A 21,316-nucleotide genomic window follows, 5' to 3' on the forward strand; every position below is an offset into this window, starting at 1 on the left:
CACTGCAAGCTCCGCCTCCCGGGTTTACGCCATTCTCCGGCCTCAGCCTCCCGAGTAGCTGGGACTACAGGCGCCCGCCACCTCGCCTGGCTAGTTTTTTGTATTTTTTAGTAGAGACGGGGTGTACATTGGTCTTTAGATTCAACTGCCATGCTTGTATTAGTGATTCATTTCCTCACCCCTCCATCCAATCTTCTGCCCTCTCTCATAAAAATAAAGCTGCAAACACTATCTCCTAGCTCATTATATTTGCCTAATCATAATTTTAGCAAATAAAATCAGCACCTTCCTCATTGTTCAAATAAACAGAGAAATACCAGATATAAGTAATAAGCGAAGCACCCACCTCCCTGGACATGCTTTCTACCCAAAAAACAAAATGATAGGGTTTAGGACATATTTACCAGTACAGTGGTTTTCTTCTCCTAAGTTCATTTTTGTCATTGAAATGTATATTAATTACACCCTCTGAATAAACACATTAGTTATCAATACTGAATATATGTTTCAACAAGACTATTTTCCCTACCTTTAACAAATGAAACTATAATTTGAAATATGCTCTATTTATATGGTCAGGAAGTTTACAAAAGGGAAAACTTGAATAGCTAGTAAAGTTATAAAAAATGACTAAACTCACAGGTAATCAGGAAAATGCAAATTAAGATGTCACAATATAATACCATTTCACCTGCTCTGATTGAGAAAAATAAGGTCTGGTAATACCAAGCATTGGTGAGAATATGGAGAAAGAAAAATGCCCATATACTATTCTAAGAGGAATCACCACCACTTTCAAAATCACTCAGCATTTCCATGTTCAGGTACACACCCTAAAACTTTCCACATGTATAGAAGAAATGTAAAAGAATGTTTACTCTAACAGTTAACAGTTAAAAAAAATTGAATAACTTAAATGACCATCAACAGAATGAATAACATATTAATATTCGTAATGAAATAACATCCAACAGGATAAATGAATGAATATAACTATGAAACAAAGTAGAAATAATTAAAATATTAGCTACAAAAAAGCTGCAAAATAATACAACACGTGTGAGAACATTTACATAACATTTCAAATCTACAAAGTAATACTGTACAATGTTTATGTTGGTGGATGCAAATGTATATATTAAAAGTACAAAAACATGCATAAGAAAGTAAAACACTAAATTCATGATGGGGATTCCCACTTTAGAAGAAGGGAGGGAAATAATGATACAAGGAGGCTCATCCACATCTATAATGTTTCATTTAAAAAATAACCTAGAGCATTATGGAAGAATATTATTTAATAAAGTTAGGTGGTAAGTACATTAGTGATTATTACATTATTTTCTATTCTCATCTATATGCTTGAAATACATATACCATTAAAGAGTGAGTGGGAGGGATGGAGAAAATAAACATATTCCATTTCCTTAGGGTGGGAGATCAATTACCGAACAAAGGGTAATTGCTCAACTTAAACAGTAATCCAAGAGCATGTTCCCATGAAGTCACAGATTCATTTTTGCCAAGGAGCTAACAGCTCTGGGAGGTTCTGACTCAGTCATCCTTCCTTCTTTAAATTACCTATTTCCTTGATTTGGATACACAAATGATGGGACCTACTCCATGGTGGATAACCAAATCCTCTTTACAAGTCGCTACATGTACTGGCTATAACTGGGCACACATTTCTGCCCTCTGAAAGGAATCTTCCTCTTTTCTGTCCTGAAAAATCCTTATGATTCATGATCTGTACGGAGCCTATAACCAAGCGCATTTTTTAACCAATTTGTCTGAATCAATTCAAGCTAAACATATCTTCCGTCTATCCTTCTTTGGACTCTTGAAAATATGCTGTCTGGAATTATTACATGAACAATAAAATAATTTAGTATACTGAAAGGAAAAATCAGAATAAAGTAACACCATAAATCAAGGCATAAAGTTCTTTTCCTGGGTCAAAACTTTAGATTGTTTCTGCAAGCCCCTTCCCTAGATGATTTGATATTGTGAGGGTTACGAAAGTTCCTTAAGGCCTGGCGCGGTGGCTCACATCTATAATCCCAGCACTATAGGAGGCCGAGGCACGCAGATCACCTGAGGTCAGGAGTTCAAGACCACCCTGGCCAACATGGTAAAACAATGCCTCTATTACAAATACAAAAATTAGCCAGGCGTGGTGGTGCGCGCCTATAGTCCCAGTCACTCAGGAGGCTGAGACAGAAGAATCGCTTAAACCTGGGAGGCAGAGGTTGCAGTGAGCTGAGATCGTGCCACTGAACTCCAGCCTGGGCAACAGAGGGAGACTCTGTCTCAAGAGAAAAAAAAAAAAAAAAAAGAAAGTCCCTTAAGATTCCTTCTGCAAGCCCCTTCCCTAGATGATTGATATGGTAAGGGGGATGGTGAGGTGAGATGAAAAAAAGTTCCTGCTGTCAAAAGAAAAATACTGAATGTAAGAATGGAATGGGTGGAAAATAATTAAAGCAGCATTTTGCATTATAATCAATATTCTACATTCTGTGACAGTTCTAACAGAATATGTGAAAAATATAATACAGTGATACTTTTAATACTGAGATTGGAATGAGTCGCTCAAGCATCACAGTATTTAAAGAACAAAAACACACCACTCTAAGAAGCTAAAATGACAATTAGGATGACAAAACAACATTCCTTTTTATGAGTTTGTTCTATTGGTAACCATTAAGCAAATGAGGATTAAACCAATCCTATTAATGGCAATTTATGTGATTATACAAGTAAACCATTTGATATGCCTTCATTTTAAAGCTTAACATGTTTAAGAAAATAATACTGTTACAGGAAATGAATTTCTTTTGAAATAACAAACCATAAAAATACTAATAAGCAGCAATGGTAAGTATGACAGCTAACACTTTTTGAGCACTTACTATGAGCCATCCACTGTTCTAAGGGCTGTTTTACACATACTAAATCATTAACTTCACAACTACCCTATAAAGTAAGTACAGTATAGAATTAGCTCCATTTTATAGATGGGACTCTGAGACACAGAAAGGTAGTGTAACCACTGGACTGAGTTCCATCTAAATACAGGACACTGAGTAAGAAATAGAATAGTTTGTTTTTTACAGCAGTCGCCACTTCTCTGCGGTTTCCCTTCCCACAGTTTCAGTTACTTGCAGAAAACCACAGTCCGAAAATAGGTGAGTACAGCACAGTAAGGGATTTTGAAAAAGATGACATTTACATGTTTGTTACAGTATATTATTATAATTGTTCTATTTTACTATTAGTTACTGTTAATATCTTACTGAGCCTAACTTATAAATTAAACTTTATCATACAGGTACCTATACATAGGAAAAAACATGGTCCATATCAGGTTTGGTGCTCTGGGGTTTCAGCAACCACTGAACGTATTCCCTGTGGATAAGCAGGGTGATGGGACTACTGTATTTTCCTAGATGAAGACTGCAACCAAGAAGAATGAAAACAGGTTTCTTGCCAAAACATCTTTCTGCATGTCCATATGCACTAAAGCTATAGGAAAATATACTCAATTATAACAATTATTACATCAAATAATCTCATTAAGATACTTAACAATATCCATGCTATTCAGCACTTGTTGTCTAGGTACTGTGTTAAACACTTTCTTAACACATTCCTGAGGAAATATAAGACAATCCATGACAGAATATTCCATGACTGACTGAAGCTCATGTACAATCTCTGCAGTGGAACTAGAGGGTTATTTTATGGAATTCTGGTTTTCATTGTGTATCACTGAAGGGTGGATGGTTTCTGCATATGCCAACTTCCCCCAACCAGACAGGAGGAGGACAAGTGGACACTGTGAGGTCTTAGATATATCCTGAGTTCAGGAATTTATGTTTACCTTTCCCATTTAGGTTTTCAAAACAACCATAGCAGACATCACTAGAAGGGCCAGTTTCTGGAAGCACTGGGAGGGAAAGCTATGAGAAGGGTGTGTGGATAAAAATCAGACTGCTGAGGACTAAAGCTACTAAGAAACTTCAGGCTCCTGGAAACAGCTGATGAAATCTTACATTATTCATTTGATACACAGCTCATAGATTTGTACTATGTGCTTAGCAGATGAAAAGATAATACAAAATAGTATACAGCCCAGTGTCTGACCTCATAAGAAAAGGGAGTAACCAGTGGGTTACTAGACAACTGTCATAGGAAGCAGTCACATCCAAAACCTGGAGAAACTTATCAGCCTGTAAAAGCATCTGCTGAATTCCAGAATCGGTTTTGAAGATTAATACAAATGGAAATTCTCTGTTCGTTATATTTAAGAAAATGAACCTCTAGAATAAGAAAATTACTAGGATATGGATAAAAATACATCTACTTACTTTTCTCTACAAGAAGCCAAAAAATGAAAAAATAACTATATTATTAGACCTTACGTAGCTAGAGAAATTCATATCGTATGTGGGTGAGTAACCTGAGAAATTCTTCCTGCTATAGCATGAAACGGTCAGTACTTACTAGAAAAGCAAATTGTGCCCAGCAACATATATTAAAACAATTGCTCAATATTGCTTACATTCCATATAATTCTGTCTTTAGATTCTGAAGGATTATCACAAGAATTTTTCTGCCATAACATCATATTTAGCTAAATTCCAGTTATATTAATAGCTTATGCGTGATCTATTAAGAGAAAGGAAAGGCACTAACATTTCCTCAGAACCTCCTAAGTACAGGTACCGTGGTGGATGCTACATGCAAATCTCATTAGCTCGATGTACTACAGGATCACTGTACATTGTGACTGCATAATATATGCATTTCTCTTCCTTTAAGAATACTATTTTCCTCAATTATCTAACACTTGAAGAATGATAAGAGAGAAAAAGACATATCTTACTTGTGAAAGCCCTTCAGAGACTCCATAGTTAAGTTTCAACTGTTGAAAACAATTATGAAGTGAGTTTGAGATGAAGAAGTGAATACTGTACAATCACTGTTATGAAGCTGAGCTTTTCCTATTTGAAGAAGGCATTTCTGGTCTTAAAAGTTTAAAAAGAGAAGAATAAAGAAAAAAAAATCCAACATTGTGATGGAGTTAGCACAAAAGAATCAGAAAAAGAATGAACTAACAATTAATTCCCATTGGTACAGGCAGTACAACTGTAGGTGGTACAAAAGGATAGAGCCAGGAATTTTTGGTAGGAGAAAGAAAAGTAATGCTGTCATCCAGGTACACTTCTCCAAATATGCAAGGATATCTTTGATTACATGTAGATTATTCAATTAAATGATTTAAAAAAATTTTGAAGCTGAAATCGTGTCATGGCTTATATCAGGAAGTGAACCTTTTAAGGACAGGTGTATTTACCCATAAATAGCCCAGTGGGCTTTCCCCTAGTGCTAGGAACCACTTAACAGCATTTCAAAGTTAATTTGGCAGCAACAGTTTGAAAGTGGGCTATAAATAAGAAAAACTATGCCTTGTGATAAAAAGGTAGATACGAAAAAAAAATTAAAGTGGCACTTACTTTATTTATTTATTTTTCTTGAGATGGAGTCTTACTCTGTTGCCCAGGCTGGAGTGCGGTGGCATGATCTCAGCTCACTGCAAACTCCACTTCCCAGGTTCAAGTGAGTCTCCTGCCTCAGCCTCCCAAGTAGCTGGGACTACAGGCATGCTCCACCATGCCTAATTTTTGTATTTAGTAGAGACAGGGTTTCACCATGTTGGCCAGGCTGATCTCAAACTCCTGACCTCAAGTGATCCACCTGCCTCAGCCTCCCAAAGTGCTGGGTTTATAGGCGTAAGCCACCGCACCTGGTCCTAGGCTTTATTACTTTGAAAGAGGGCTAAATTCATTCTAGTAGGATGGTTTTCCAACATCTAGTGAATTTTTTTAACTCAAAAATGATTTGAAGCAATAGTACAACTCTAATTTTGCTGATTCCCAAAAAGAGCTAAAACTCCCAATGAGGCTTTAAAAAATGACTGTAAACATGTTGCTTACTTAGGCAAATTAAATAATTTTTCATATTTTAATCAAATGTTCATCATTTATGTGCAAGCAGTAGCTTAGGCCCATCTTTTCTTACACTCAGGAAGCTAAAGCAATTGCCAGGGGTCAGGGAGCGACAAGCACGTGGTGATGACTGTTGCTTGCATTATCATACGTTCAATTAGTTTCTTCTCTCTTGTCCTTATAATTCAGGTAAAAAAAAGAACCATTTTTAAGAGTGAATGACTAACCTCACCATCACCATCCACCAAAATCATCACTAAGTGGCCCAAATGCAGGGAGTGCCATAAATTACACAATGGAGATATGCCTAGAAAGTTATCCAACAGACAAAGAATATTTTTTTAAAGCATTTGAATTTCTTGCTATGTTGAAAGTATTGTGATTTTTCTTAGAGCAGGATGTACCTGTAGATTCGCTATTTCCATTGGAGGGTCATGAAGGTACCTAACTCATAGAGTTACCCTGGTATCTAAGATAGCTAATACATTTAAGTGCTTAGAAATGTTTTGGCATATAGTAAGTGCTCTGTTAGTGTTAGCTATTATCATCAAAACAGTGCATGACCACTTTAGAAAGGCTAGAAAATACAAGTATACAGAAACTAGAAAAAGAAATCCCCATTCTCACCTCATACTTTATTTTAATGTATTTATATAGATGCATAGGTTCTTCATGAGTTTATACTAAGTGCTGATGTTTTCTTAAACATGGATCACCTCTTCTATAAAGAACATTGGGTTATAGGCCACAAAAACAGAAATATAAATCAAGAATTAAATTGAATTTATCCAGATCCTGACTGTTGTTTATAATTTATTTTCTGCTCTAGACCTTATTAAATATACACTAGAAACAAAAAGTAAAGGCAGGGCACTATCAGAGGAAACCTAAGAAACATCGGGGCTTCAGAGACATAACCTCACAGTAATAAGTCTAAAAATAATACATGAAACAAGAGCTGAAAGAAGTACAGAATATGGTGGTAATTATAATAGGAAAATGAGCGCTCAGAGAAGGTCACCTCAAGGATAAAAGACCTGCTTCTTCTAATTGACCAGAAAGTCATCAGTCCTTCTTTCTGTTTTGAGGTATACTTTTAATAAACCTAAGACATATCAAATTCTTATTTGATCAATGATAACAGTAAAATACAATGGAAGAAAAGTATTTATAAGCCTGTAACAGAGAGAGCGACCTGCACTCACACAAGTATACAGCGATATGCATACAGGAAGAATATGCCACATACCCCAAACTCATCCCAAGCTAGTGGAGGTAATAAAACGCAAAGGACTCCTTTGCTGGGGTCTGGACAAACCTGTTGGAAAGGCCGAGTCTGGGCTTGCCTGAGAAGCCGCTGTTGCTGCTGCTGCTGCAGAAGCTTCATCTGTATCAACTGCTGCTGTGATGTGATTGCATGAAGAGAAGGCGGCTGCATCATGGCGCCCGAGCGCCGCTGTAGCATGTTTGACAGAGCTTGTTTGGTGTTGGTTGGGACAAAGGAGCCTGCAGGGTCCAATCTGGAGCCACCTACAAAAGCAACCAAAAGGAAACACTTTCTAACTATGTTAATGCAACAGGTCTTCTTATTTATCAAAACACAGAAATTTCATCTTCTAAGTCTCACTTTATGAAAAAAGTAGAAAACAATGCACTGTCCCACCTGCCACAAATATTAAAGACCTGTTGAGTTGCATAATTTACAAAAGATGGGGGGAGTGATGTAGAAGTGAATTATACTACTTTGATATAACTTCATGGAGGTCTTCAGTTCATAAATTGAAATGCACAAAACATACAGTTGTTGGCATAATTTCATAATTACATGGGTTTTAAATTAGGCAAGGCCCTCAGGAACATATTACTTATATAAAACATACTGCCTTTGTGATGTATTTTGCCAAGTTTTTAAGCCATTCATATAAATCCTTTTGTACTTTTCATCAAATCTGAAGCTCATGTCATTGAAGCCTTTTCACCACGGTAAAATGAAAATGCATGTTTTATAGTAGAGGCATGAAAATGCTTTAAAATCTTGAAATGCTTGCAAACTTCAAATACCATGATTGTTATGAGAAAACATCTTTTTTTGAAGGCTAAAAATCAAATAAACAAGCAACTATTATATTGATGCTTAAGAAACCACAGGAAATCCTTTACATATTTGTATATTATAATTTGTCATATGTCTTTAAAAGTTAGGGGAAAAAAGTCAACATATGCTGGCTTCACAATAAATGTCAATTCTTCATTCACCAAAAATAGTCCTTGATATATGTAAATGAAAAAAAAACTCTACATAAGCACCTCATAAAAGTTGTTTTATCTTTTTTATAAAGCAAGATGTATGATGAAAACAAACATTTTAAAGCTTTTTTTTTTTTTTTGGAAAAACCCACATTCTTTTAAAGACTCAGTACCACAATCAGCAATACAATTTATGAAGTTGTGAAAAGAAACTAAAAATCTTGGGATGCCGAACTTACTATGACAAAGGTAAAAGTCAATGTTGGGAACTGAGTCATGAAAAACTATCCCCCGGGTTGTTTCCTAAATAGATAGCTGCAAAGATAGAAGGCTACATACCTCCCCAGGGGGCCTCCCTCAAAATTTGCTCACAAGGAAATTCCTTGTAAGCTCCAAGAGATTGACTCTAAAATTAACAGCTTTTATGGTGGGGGCGGGGGTTGTGGGGGAGCAGGACAGAGCTAGAAGTCATCCCTCCGCTTATCAGAGACAAATACATATTTGACCTCTTCCTCTACTCTGTGTTTACTTAATCTTACGTAAAAATGCAGATTCACACCATAATTGACTAAAACTTCAACCTGCTTCTTTCATATGTAAAATGTAGATTCAGGGAATGTTGATCAAAGCCTCAAAAGAATGAAACTGCTTACTCCTTTTATCTACTTCCCCTTCTTTTTCCTCCTTCTTTCCCCTACTACCTACTCTTTCCCCTTTAAATACTGAAGTCCCCAAACCCTCTTTGGGAAAAGCACAGATGTTCCTGTGATTTTGTGTTCCTTTTTCCCAGGCATGTCCTCAACCCTGGCACAATAAACCTCTAAAATGAGTGAGATTTGCCTCAGTCATCTTCTTCTATTTACAAAGTCATTCAGCAGCATTTGAAGAGCATTTGGAAAAAACCAGAAGTAACACATGGCAGGGTAACTTCTGTTGAAGCAACAATCAGAACGTATATTACATGTTAAGAATTACGTATATTAATATGTAAAAACAGATTCATTTATAGAAAAGGGAAATTCTTTTTAAAGATTAAACTATAATCTAATTTTTTAAAATTTTCCTAACTCTATGATCTTGTACCTCTGGGAAACTATCAAAATAAAATATTACAAATATGGCTGAAGCCCTTTGTATACCTAATTACTTTCCTCACTGATTCCTACCAAATGCTATTCTGAATCTGGAGTTTACCATCCTATGCATTTCTTCACAACTTTATCACACTGGTGTGTATATATGAGAAAGATTAGGGAAAGATACATATGTTTTTGTATGTGAGTGATGGTGGGAGATTGTTTTGCATTTAAACCCTATATGAATGGAATCATGTTGTACATACTGTCTTGTAACTTTAGAGGATGCTTTTTTTAAAATGAAAATAAATTCGCTCATATAAATCCTCAAAAATAATTTTTTTTCAAAATTTATTTATTTATTTTTACTTTCTTTTTTTTTGAGATGGAGTCTCGCTCTGTCACCCAGGTTGGAGTGCAATGACGTGATCTCGGCTCAAGCAACCTTTGCCTCCCAGGTTCAAGTGATTCTCCTGCTTTGGCCTCCCAAGCAGCTGGGATTTCAGGCATCACCATGCCCAGCTAATTTTGTTTTTGTATTTTTAGTAGATAAGGGATTTCACCATATTGGCCAGGCTGGTCTTGAACTCCTGACCTTAGGTAATATGCCCGCTTTGGCCTCCCAAAATGCTGGTATTACAGGTGTAACCCACCATGCCCAGTCCAAAATTTATTTTTTAAATGCCATCTCATACCTAAAGTTCCTCAACTTACAAAAAGCTTTCTATAGTATTCTACAGGGAGAGATTATGTGCTTTTTCAAAGTAGTAAGCTTTCAATTCACAGACAGTCCTTGTGTGTCAGTATCTACAAAGAAACTTCTACATCTCCAAAGTTTAAAATGGCCAAAAATTCACATGGACCTTGGCATTAGAAACAGGCATTAAAAAGAGGAAGTTTAAAAGGATGGTGATTGCATCCTTCTTTTCCACTCTGAGTTCAGTTCGCAGTCTATATTCATTCACTCAACAATCTATTTTAAAGGCCTACTATAAAGCCAGAGGTTCCTCTAAGTTCTGGGGATACTGCAGTGAGCATAACAGAAAAAATATATCTGTCACGAGGCTTACATTCTGGGAAGATAATAAATCAATAAGAAAGTCAGATATAGGCAAGTTAGATGCTATAGAGCAAGCTTGTCCAACTCATGGCCTGTGGGCTGCATGCGGCCCAGTATGGCTTTGAATGCAGCCCAACAAAAATTCGTAAACATTCTTATAACATTATGAGATATTTGTTGTGATTTTTTTTTTTTTTTTAGTTTATCACCTATTGTTAGTGTATTTTATGTGTGGTCCAAGATAATTCTTCTTCCAATGTGGCCCAGGGAAGCCAAAAGATTGGACACCCCTGCAATAGAGAAACAGAAAAAAGAGAGAAACAGAGGGTAGAGGGAAGGGGTATGGATTTACAATTTAAAACAGGTTAGTGAAGGCCCCAGTGAGAAAGTAATGTGACCAAGCCCAACAGAGATAGGCAGGAAGTGATGTAGATATCTGAGGGAGAGCACTGCAGGCACAGGGGTCAGCAAGGACAAATGCCCTGAGCTAGGAATATGTGAAAATCACTTACTGAACATGTCTGCAGGGTCAAGCTACCTTCAAAAGGCTATATAACTATTACACTTTACTTTTAAATCTTACATATATACATGTGTGTAACATAAACTTTATTTCATCTTTTAAAAAGTAGGTATTTTGCACGTTTTGGTCACTGCAATATCCTAGTATCCAAAACTGGGTCCACTATATCACGAAGCTCAATACATTCTTGAATAAAAAACTGAATCCTCCACCCTATGGGAATAGATATTAGCATATTCATTTTACAGATGACCAAAATGAGGCACAGAGAAATTAAGATTTGGCCAAGGTTATGTAGCAAGAGAGTGCTAGAACCAGATTTGAACCTAAAACTCTTAACTACCAGACCAGTTCCTTTAACCACTAATTTAGAGGACAAAATATGGATTTCCCCCTGCTATAAGCCACAAATGAAACATTTTCTTCCACAGACCTCAAATGTCACACTCAAGTTATAATAAAAATCACAATAGAAAATTTTAAAAATTATTTGTTAAAATGGCACAATAAACCTCTAAAATGAGTGAGATTTGCCTCAGTCATCTTCTTCTATTCTTCATCTACAAAGTCATTCAGCAGCATTTGAAGAGCATTTGGAAAAAACCAGAAGATCAATCTAAGCTGAGAGATTTCAAATAATTTAAACATGCTAAAACATACAATGTTTCATATAGAAAGAAAATTGAATTCATTTCTAATTAAGAGATGTTTTCATTTAGAAAATTTTCATTTGGGATGAGAAATCTACATGGGCTTGAGCCAAAGCAATACTAAAATCAGGAACATTTTGTTTTCCTTGTTGTTACCTAAATCTTGCTGAATCAATTTTCTTAGTTGTCATGATAATTCAGAACAATAAAAGACACTGTGCAATATTGTGCAATCTTTTAAAATGCCAATAAGAATTATATCTGATAAAAATACACACAAATTTTACAACATAAAATCTTTATCAACTTTTATATCTTACAGCTTAGAATCACTAGCTAATTTCCTTTTAACACTAAATAAAAGTTCCAAAATCAGTACATAAACTCGTGATTTAACCTATTTTAGAAAAGAAAGAAAAAATTTCTGTGTGAAGGGAGTTACAGAAATGTCAACTGAGCACTCAGTAGTTGAAATGTCCAAGTTTTGTGGAGGTTTCAGGTTAAAAGCTAAGAGAACCACAAGCTGTTTTTCATCTCTGAGTGATCCGTGCTTTCTCGTCACATACCTGGAGTAAGAGATTGGTTCTGAAGGAAAAAGCCGGGCTGCTGGGGCTGGCCCACGAGGTTGTAACCCCACAAGGTGGACTGTGGATGGTGCATCATTTGGGAGGAGATAGGCGAGTAATTAGGAGGCACTCGGTATATGTTGCTCTGTGGATATTCCTTCAACACAAAGTTTTTAAAAAAGTTACTTAACTCCACATTTCACACAGCTAATTAACGCAAATAACTTCAGTAAGCTATCTGAGGTACCTTCTATCCCAATGTACAAAGTTATTTTTTATAAAGGAGAAGATGGAAGGAAGAGTGTTAATAAATCCCCTGGAAAATATTCATTTGAGGTAAACTTTTCCTTGACTTAGAAAGTGCTTGGCTTGCATTGGGCAGAGATGGAAAAGGATCTCTTCTGAATTCTATTTCAAAAGACTACAAGTGTGTCAGGAATACCAATACTAAACGACACTCATCACTGAAAAAGCACCTTCGGTTGCTAAGACTCCTGATAATTTCAACTTAGAACGCCTTTTCGGTATCTTGGGTCTGCAGAATTATACCAGAGAGCCCTACAGTGCTTCAGAACCACTCCTTGGCCAAGATGGTATTTCACTTGCAATTTTCCAGATATCATTCTAAAGAAGTAGACACTCCCCTCATCCCCCATGCTTCCTCTTCTTTATAGTAGCTGCAAAGCCTCCAAGGATCACACCTGAAGGTCTCAATTTCCCAACCTTCCCTCCTCTAGTCTAGCCCTAGAGGATGGAAGAGAAACAAAATCTCATTTCCCTGCAATTTTACCAGAGTATATCTCATTGAAAAGAGGTAGCTTCAGGAAGAATAGAGGAAGAGGGGACATGACCAGAATGACTTGGGGAGCAGGATGGGTTTCAGGGCTTTTGCATCTGAGAAGAACAAAAGCCCATCCATATGGACTGACAGGCTGGAAACCCCAAATTTGAGGAAGTTTCAGTCTGGACCATTTTAAACATCCCTTCAAGGCAAAGGAATATTGGTAGGAAGACTGAATCAGAAGAGGGTACTGATGCTCAAGTGGCATCCTAAAGTGGTGGTGGTCATTTCTAGAATAGTATTAATCACCAAGCTATCAGCTAGGAATAGATGTATTTTAGTTCTCACACAGGTAAACATAACCAGTCATGAATATCTGAACTAAATGGTGAATATTTCTTCCATTGTGCAGCAAGAACGCCGTGGAATTTCATTTAAAACGTCTCAAATCCTCTATCAAGTATTTTCCAGGTTTTAATTTAATTTAAATAGAAAGACATTTTACGCATTACTTCTCAAGGTTTATAAAATTATTTCTAAATTGCCATCAAACAGATTTCTGTTGTAATTAAAACATTGTTATACTTGGGGAACACTAATAGAGAAGCAAGAAGTAAAACTATTTTAAATTAGGTTTATTTTCATCTTTTATAAAGCCTAAAGCATGGTACAGAAGTAAAATATATAGGAGGGTAAGATGGAATAGTAAAATATAAAATCTCAGGAACATCCTATTGGCTATGTTAACTCCAACTTTTATTGAAGAAAAAGCAAATAGAGCTTTCAATGTTTATTTACTGAAGATATCAACCACTCAAAATACAATAAATATTTTAGACATAAGTATGTGAGAGAATGGGATTGTATAGTTCAAAAAATTGAAGTTTCAAACCCGAAGAAATTGGGAGACACTGAAATATTAACTAAATATCACAATGGAAGCCTACAATTAAATAAAAGTATTAAAAGTGGAGGAGGGAAAATCAAAAGCTTTAATCTTGTTGTCTGTGACAAGTCACTGTGTGCCATTTAGTTAATTACTGCAGAAACCTGTTAGGAGAACTGTCATAACAAAACTTACCCTGCTCTTGGTAATGTTTCAAGGGAAATGATTTGAGCACGAGTAAATCTCATACTAAAGGCTAATGAGCCAGGGTTCTCCTTCCTTCCCCCACTTACATCAACTCTTGAGCTAGATTTCGTCTTGCGCTTTCTTCCCTTTGTTTTCTTTTCTTCATCTGTTGTGGTTTTTCCCTGATCTGACAGCTCAGCTGACTTCCTTTCTGGTTCCTGAGAAACTGGAGATGTGGGCTCTTCCTCTTCCTCCTCAGGAGGCAGGGGCAGTGGCTGGAGGTAGTAGCTGCGGGGCTTGGGCATGGGGTGTGTGTGATACAGCAGGAGGTGATGCTGCTCCTCGTACTTGATTACTCTTCGGTCCACTCGGACTGTCCCAAACCAGGCCCAGGACAGAGGAGCTGGGTTCTTCTGACCCTCAAACAAGTCCCACGGGGACACCTTCTGCTTCGTAGAGACCTGGAGACCCTGTGGGAAAATAGCACTCTATGACAGCACACTCAGATATTTTCCTTATTCATAGTCCAGGCTTGTATGGAACAAAGATTCAGAGAACATTTTGGCTGGCATGAGCCCTAGAGAACCCGAGAATACAGCAGAGAGCATTACACAGCTACATCACTGGAGAGCAGTGGCTAGAATTCAGACCTTTGTAAGCACAGTTCTACAGTTCTTTATACCACATGATGCTCTGTTTAGGCAACACAGGCAGTCTAGGATATTTTATTGTCAATATGTATTTCCTCTTTTTGCTAAAAAAAATTCTAAAAGTTTTTTGCTAAAAATTCTAAGACTGCAAAGTTAATCTTACAAAATTATAACCAGTTCTAAATCTCTGTAATATATTTGTAAGTTTTAAGATAATATGAAATTTAAGAGTCAAGTTACAGTCAACCTCTAAATGGGTTAGTATTAACTTCAATCTAAATCTGTATGAACTTGGTTCAATATGGGAGCCCTGTACTTAATAAGCCATTCTCTCAATATAATATTATTATTAGAGAATTAAATTGTAGCAGCAGGAATAAGTAAAGTCTGTTAACTCAAGCTTATCTTTACTGACTCCAGAAAAACAAAAACAAAACCAAACTGTTACCCTGTTTTTATTCTTAACATTAATTGGTGACATCTCTTGGTACTTGCCTTAAAATGCCAATTTAGAAATACTTTTCCTTAAATGGCCCACCAAATAACTACTTAGTCATTCCCTAAGATGTGAGTGTCACTGTTGTAATCTATACTTATTCTTTTATGAGTAGCTTCATCTAAAACCAAAGTTCAGGCCAGGCACAGTGGCTCAAGTCTGTAATCCCAACACTTGGTGAGGCTGAGGCAGGTAGATCACCTGAGGTAATGACTTCGAAACCAGCCTGGCCAACATGGTGAAACCTCGTGTCTACTAAGAACACAAAAAAGGCTAGGTGCAGTGGCTCACGCCTGTAATCCCAGCAATTTGGGAGTCTGAGGCAGGTGGATCACGAGGTAAGGAGTTCAGGACCAGCTTGGCCAAGATGGTGAAACTCCGTCTCCACTAAAAATACAAAAATAAGCCAGGCATGGTGGCAGGCACCTGTAATCCCAGCTACTCAGGAGGCTGAGGCAGAGAACTGTTTGAACCTGGGAGGCAGAGGTTGCAGTGAGCCGAGATCACGTCACTGCACTCCAGCCTGGGCAACAGAGTGAGACTCTGTCTCAAACAAAACAAAAAACAAAAAACAAAAAAACCAAAAAAAACAAAAGTTAGCTGTGCCTGGTGATGCATGTCTGTAATCCCAGCTACTCAGTAGGCTGAGACTGGAGAATTGTTTGGACCCGGGAGATAGAGATAGAGGTTGCAGTGAGCCAAGATCGCACTACTACACTCCAGCCTGGCAGACAGAGCGAGATTCCGTCTCAAAAATAAATACATAACAAATAAGTAAAACAAAACAAAACCAAGGTTCAATTATCACCTGTAAATTGACTGTTTCCCAATATTTGTCTTGAGATGAGAACTTTTTCCTTGGTGTAAAAACCACATATCCAAATGGATTCCAGATGGCTTACTACCAGAAGTCCGCTGACACTGCAAACTCAAACTTGACCATGACTTTAGCTTTTTTTCTTTACACAAACTGGTATCAGATTCTCAGACTACTCTAAATTCCCTGGTAAATCTGATTCTTTCATGTCTTCTTATAAACTCTCCCTTTATTTGTACCACAATTTTCCCTACCTCTTAGCTAACTCTTAATCCTTCAAAATGACTCATGTCAATTTTCCTGGGGACCCTATTCTATCCCCTAATACTGTCTCTGTACCATGACACACAAATCTCATCACACTGTAATTGTCTGTCTACTTCCCCCTTCACGGTAGGAACTCTTTCATCTTGGTGATTGTGGAATGTCTGTGGTTGCTTAATGTTCATTAAAAGAATAACTGACCGCTTTTCTCAAACAATTTTTATTCGAAATAGCTTACTACATGAAGGTTTTTTTTTTTTTTTTCCCCCAGAGACAGGGTCTCACTTTGTTTCCCAGGCTAGGGTGTAGTGGCTATTCAGAGGCATGAGCCTAGCACATTGCAGCCTTAAACTCCTGGCTTAAAGCAATCCTCTTGCCTCAGTCTCCCAAATAGCTGGAACTAAAGACATGCGCCACCATGCTCAGCTTACAAGAAATTTTGTATTGATAAATGTATTCTGCTTCTCAATCTGAAGTAAAATCAGAACTTATTTTTGCTCTTTTTTTTTTTTTTTACACTAAGCTTTTACTTAGTTTCTCTTGGCATGTTTCAGAAATTTACTTAAATTCAGGGAAACATTTTAAGTCCTTTAAACATATAAAATGAAGATCTTCAAAGATATGACTTCTTTATATGATAATGCCAATGACTAAGTACACTTAGAAGACAAGCATATGCCTTAAAAACATCAACAGCAAAATTGAGATATTTTATATATCCTATGGTAAGACAAGAAAAAGTATTTGATTTTTTGTAAATAAATGTATATATGAGAAAAAACATTTACTCTTGCCTGTTTTTTATCTATAGAGTCAAATCCAGCAATTTTGTTTCCTTTTGTGTCAATCAAGGAACCCATAGGTTCACAAGTGATGACATCACATGTCTGTTTCGGCAAAGGTAGTAACTGTCGAACTTTGTCAATACTTTCTGATCGCTTGTCTCCTAGCTCTTTCTGAAGAAAAAAGAGAGAGAGAGAGAGAGTGAGTGAGTGAGAAGCGGGACAGAAATTACAATGAAGGCAAAAGTTAACCAGAAAGAAGTTTCCCTATGAAACATTTCCCTTTTTATAGCTTAGCGCATGTTCTTTAACCCTGAACATGGTCTACAAGGCAGTTCCAAATAGAGTAGTGAGTGTTTCATTTCTTCTATTTAAGTAGAAAATAGAACACATACACAAAGGCACTGTTGTTACACAACAAACATCGTAGTGCTGAAATGACAAAAATCCAGGGTAGCAATCACAATCAGAATGCAGGAGCTGCAGAACAGAACACTTTCTCATGTCCAGGGTCAGATTACAAGGTAACCATTGATTTATTTGATTGGTAACGCATCAGATTTATTTGTTTTCTTTTTGCACTGTTTTCTTACAATTTTTTTAAAAGATTCTGTTAGTGGTCAAATGAATCGATTTATAAATATCAATGCAGATAGTTTTCAATTACATGTGCCAGTCCAAGCATAGAGTTAACCTAAATCTATCTAATGTTAGTATTCTGGTTATACATTTAACAGTGGATTTCTAAAGTTCTTTTAAAAATTAAACATGTTTTATAATATAATTTTAATAAAAAATAATCAAGGTTATGTGCTTGTAACTTCTGGGTACTGATAAGGTTAGGTGAAACAAATAGCAAATAATCACATTAAATTAAGTTGAATACAATTAATAACATTTAATTTAAGGAGTAGTAAATTAAAATGCACTAGATAATAAATCCATGAACAACTTGAGCTCTTAACACAGGCTGATCTCAAACTTACTTTCAGTTTCTTTACTAAATTCATGTATGCACGCTTATTCTCTTCAGATCCCCCTGGGGATGCATTTGATAGGTCAGAGGCTAATGTTCCATTGATTAAAACACCCAGCATGTCAAGAACTGTTGTGAATAATTCACTAAGAAAGAAAGAAAATAATTGTTTTCATCTTAAAGTGAAACTGAAATACACTTATTTAACTGAGTATTTTTATTCACGGCACAAAATTTTTAATAGTATCCAAGTAAATAAGATGTGGCAGAAATCGTCATCAGTATATCAAAGCTTATACCATGCATACATGTAGCAAGATAAATGTGAAATGACAAAAACATACTTGTTAGTGTGCATGTCAACAGTTCCTGACGTAATGATCTGAAGGAGTAGGAGGGCCCAGTCTGTAGTCCACTGGGTGCTCCTCTGCACCGTGTCAAACATTCCTCCTACCTAGCAGATAAAATACAGTAAAATATTTGCATTCTGTAAAGTAGAAAACAACATCCCATTGCTTTATGTGGTCAAATTTTCATTGTTTTTTCTTTAAAAAAACAAGGGATGCTCTAGTTTATGGATTATCTTATCTTTTCTCTCACTTACCTACATGTTTATCACCATTTTTAGTTCTTTCAGCACAGTTCATTCAAAATTAAATAAAATGAAGAAGGGAAGTGAGTATCTGAATGTGGGCACCAATAAACTTAGTTTTCTTTTGTTCCAAATCTTTTATGATGTCCATTTTTATGATGCAATTATAGTTGAATTAAACCTGAATAATGCCAAAGTCATGTAATTCAATTATCTGCAACTTTGTGTTTGCTGTACAATTACTATTGAATCTAAGCCTGCTATCATAATACCACATGGAAACATCCACTAGCACAGCAGTGATGGGCAGGAGGCTTGGCCCGCACGCCTACCAGTTCACATGTTGGGACGAGGTTAGAAACAACTGCAAAAGTATCAAGCAGGCCATCCCCATAGAGGTCTGCACTTGGACCTGCCTGATGGGAAAAGAAAACTCAAAGAAGTGCACAATATGTGAGAAATTTTAAATTTCTTTAAAACTTCTCTGTGGGATTTGTCTTTATAATCAGTTTGATGGAAAGTTGGACAAAACTTTGAGTTAAAAGACTTTTTAAATGGTTTTAAATAAGTATAGTAGAAGCTAACACTTATAATAGTCTTCTCAGACCTACGCTTAGCACAAACTGAAGAGAAGGAAAGATTCACTAGGGTAGAGGTAAAGAAGGCAAATCAAAGCTTAAAATACCTAGCACTGTCTGGAAGTATGACCAGACAGGAAGGAAAGCAGCAAGGGAAACAGAAGGCTTTAGAAACAGGGAAGTAGTTACAGAGAGCAAAGAGTGGAAGGCCTCACCTTGTAATGCAGACTCTGCACTTAGGAGAAGTGGAAAGCTGGAGTTATTTTCACATGTAGATATGTTTAATGAAGGGAAAATACTAGAAATGTCTCTTACCAAATTTAGGCGGAGTTGCAATGCTTCGTGCATCATCTGCCGCGCTTTTATGTCATCTTGGTATCGTTCTTCTCTCCAGTTACTTAAAATCTAAGATCAGGAAAAAGAAATCTTTTTCTCTCCATTAAAGTTTAATTTTTCTCTCAATTAAAGATAAATTGAGCTTTATACTGATAACAAAAAGCAACTTCTTATCTTTAACAAATTAAGAAACAAAGCTAAATAAAATTTTAGCTTTCTTCTTCCTCTATGCAGACAGAAATCTGGCTAGTTATTTTGCATTTGCCCATCTAGGTGGAAGAAGAAAATCTTATATAATTATATAACCTATGATTAAGTCTGGGAAAATGCTTGAGAGGGCTATCACATTTAGCATTAATAAAAATTTTAAAATACATTACCTCATTGGTCTTATGAACAAAAACACTGGAGAGACAGAATTACATTTTGCCTCAGTCCTGTGTTATATTTCTAGGGACTTGCTGTGAATCCTAGCAAATGTATTATTTTGATGTTTTACAGAAGAGAAGGTCTGCTATCTTATGTATGTGTCTTCCTTGATAAAGTGAATGCACAGTGCTTTGAAAAACATGGCATTGTAGACATCAGCCAAGTGGCTTATCAGTTTATAAAGTGGGCTGCTTCTTCACTTCCTCACTGACTCATACTAATGCTGGAAAAGGAAAAATTTGCTTAGGAAAGGGAGCCACAAGTGGGCAACACCCTAGAATCAGATGACATGAGCAAAAAAAAAAAAAAAAAATTGCAATTCAAAACAAAAACAAAAAACCACCAACAAAAACCCTACCATGCTCTGAAATATGGTCGTTAATGATAGTCATCTTAAAAGAGTTCAAATGAATCACATGCAGAAGTACTCCATCCCAACAGATGACCTGTAAGTACCCTGCATGGTGAGATGAAAGCACTTCCTAAATCTCATCAAAAGAAATGAACCTCTCCTCAAGGCTGGCTTAAGGGGGCAAGGCAGTTAACTAAACAAGCTCTCATGAAGTTCAAATAATAGTAGTGGGACCAATAAAACTAAGTGTAACAAGTGATTTGAGGCATGCAATGGCATAGAGAATAGCTATGCTCCTACTTTTAGAGGGTGATCAAGGCCTCCCGAAGGAGTTAACATCTGAACAGAGACCTGAATGAAGGAAGGGAGCAGGCCATGCTAATATCTGGAAGGGAATCTTTCCACCAAAAGGTAAGAAAAGATGCACAGGCACTGAAATGAGAATTTGCTCAGCAAGTTCAAGGAACAGCAACATGGCCAGCCAGTGCAACAACAGTGGAGGAAAGAGGGCCATGACTGGTAGGAGACAAGGTAGACGAGAGAGCCAGTGTCAAATCATGCCTGCCCTTATCAGCTAGAATTTTTATATTAGGTATACTGAGGTAATATGTGACTTACATTTAAAAAGGTTCACTATGACTGCTATATCTAGATCTTTCATATCCAAAAGGCGATAAATGACAACAGGATCAAAAAAGATTTAGTGTCCTTGTCCATGTCCATCTAGTACCATTCAAGGGAAAGACATGGTGTCACAGAAACACAGCGCCACAAGAAGGGGTCGATTAGGCTCTGCATCAGGATAAAACACCTCATAAGACCAATCTATCCACTTTATTAATTCCATGCTCTCCAATTTCTACTGTGAATGCTCAGTCTCCTTATAGTACATAGATGCAAGAGCCCCAAACAGTGACCAGGAGAACTGTGTTTGGTGAAAAGGCAATGTCCAAATTATTTCTAAATAAACCAATATGCCTTCTGATTTATTTCTTATGTATTTGGTTGGCATCAATAAAACTGAGTTTCTGAACCTACAGATTTCAAGCTGAAACTGTGCC

At 36.7% G+C, this 21,316-nt stretch overlaps 2 protein-coding genes across 2 annotated transcripts in view; one reads left to right on the forward strand and one right to left on the reverse strand.

Annotated features, from left to right (window-relative positions):
* The window catches only part of MED12L (mediator complex subunit 12 like), a 342,999-nt gene that overhangs the window by 34,602 nt on the left and 287,081 nt on the right, over positions 1–21,316 (reverse strand). Inside the window, exons 32-38 of the mRNA XM_025376276.1 lie at positions 19,454–19,543; positions 18,313–18,422; positions 17,979–18,114; positions 17,005–17,166; positions 14,091–14,453; positions 12,131–12,287; positions 7,327–7,538 (exon numbers count right to left, since the gene is read on the reverse strand). Coding sequence (XP_025232061.1) covers positions 7,327–7,538; positions 12,131–12,287; positions 14,091–14,453; positions 17,005–17,166; positions 17,979–18,114; positions 18,313–18,422; positions 19,454–19,543 — 1,230 coding nt within the window. The remainder of the gene's footprint in view (positions 1–7,326; positions 7,539–12,130; positions 12,288–14,090; positions 14,454–17,004; positions 17,167–17,978; positions 18,115–18,312; positions 18,423–19,453; positions 19,544–21,316) is intronic.
* Positions 17,396–21,316, forward strand: part of P2RY12 (purinergic receptor P2Y12) — a 46,080-nt gene continuing 42,159 nt past the window's right edge. Inside the window, exon 1 of the mRNA XM_025376279.1 lies at positions 17,396–17,516. The gene's annotated coding sequence lies outside the window, so the exon portion shown is untranslated. The remainder of the gene's footprint in view (positions 17,517–21,316) is intronic.

Source organism: Theropithecus gelada, chromosome 2 (assembly GCF_003255815.1).
Source record: "Theropithecus gelada isolate Dixy chromosome 2, Tgel_1.0, whole genome shotgun sequence".
Taxonomy (NCBI): Eukaryota; Metazoa; Chordata; class Mammalia; order Primates; family Cercopithecidae; genus Theropithecus; species Theropithecus gelada.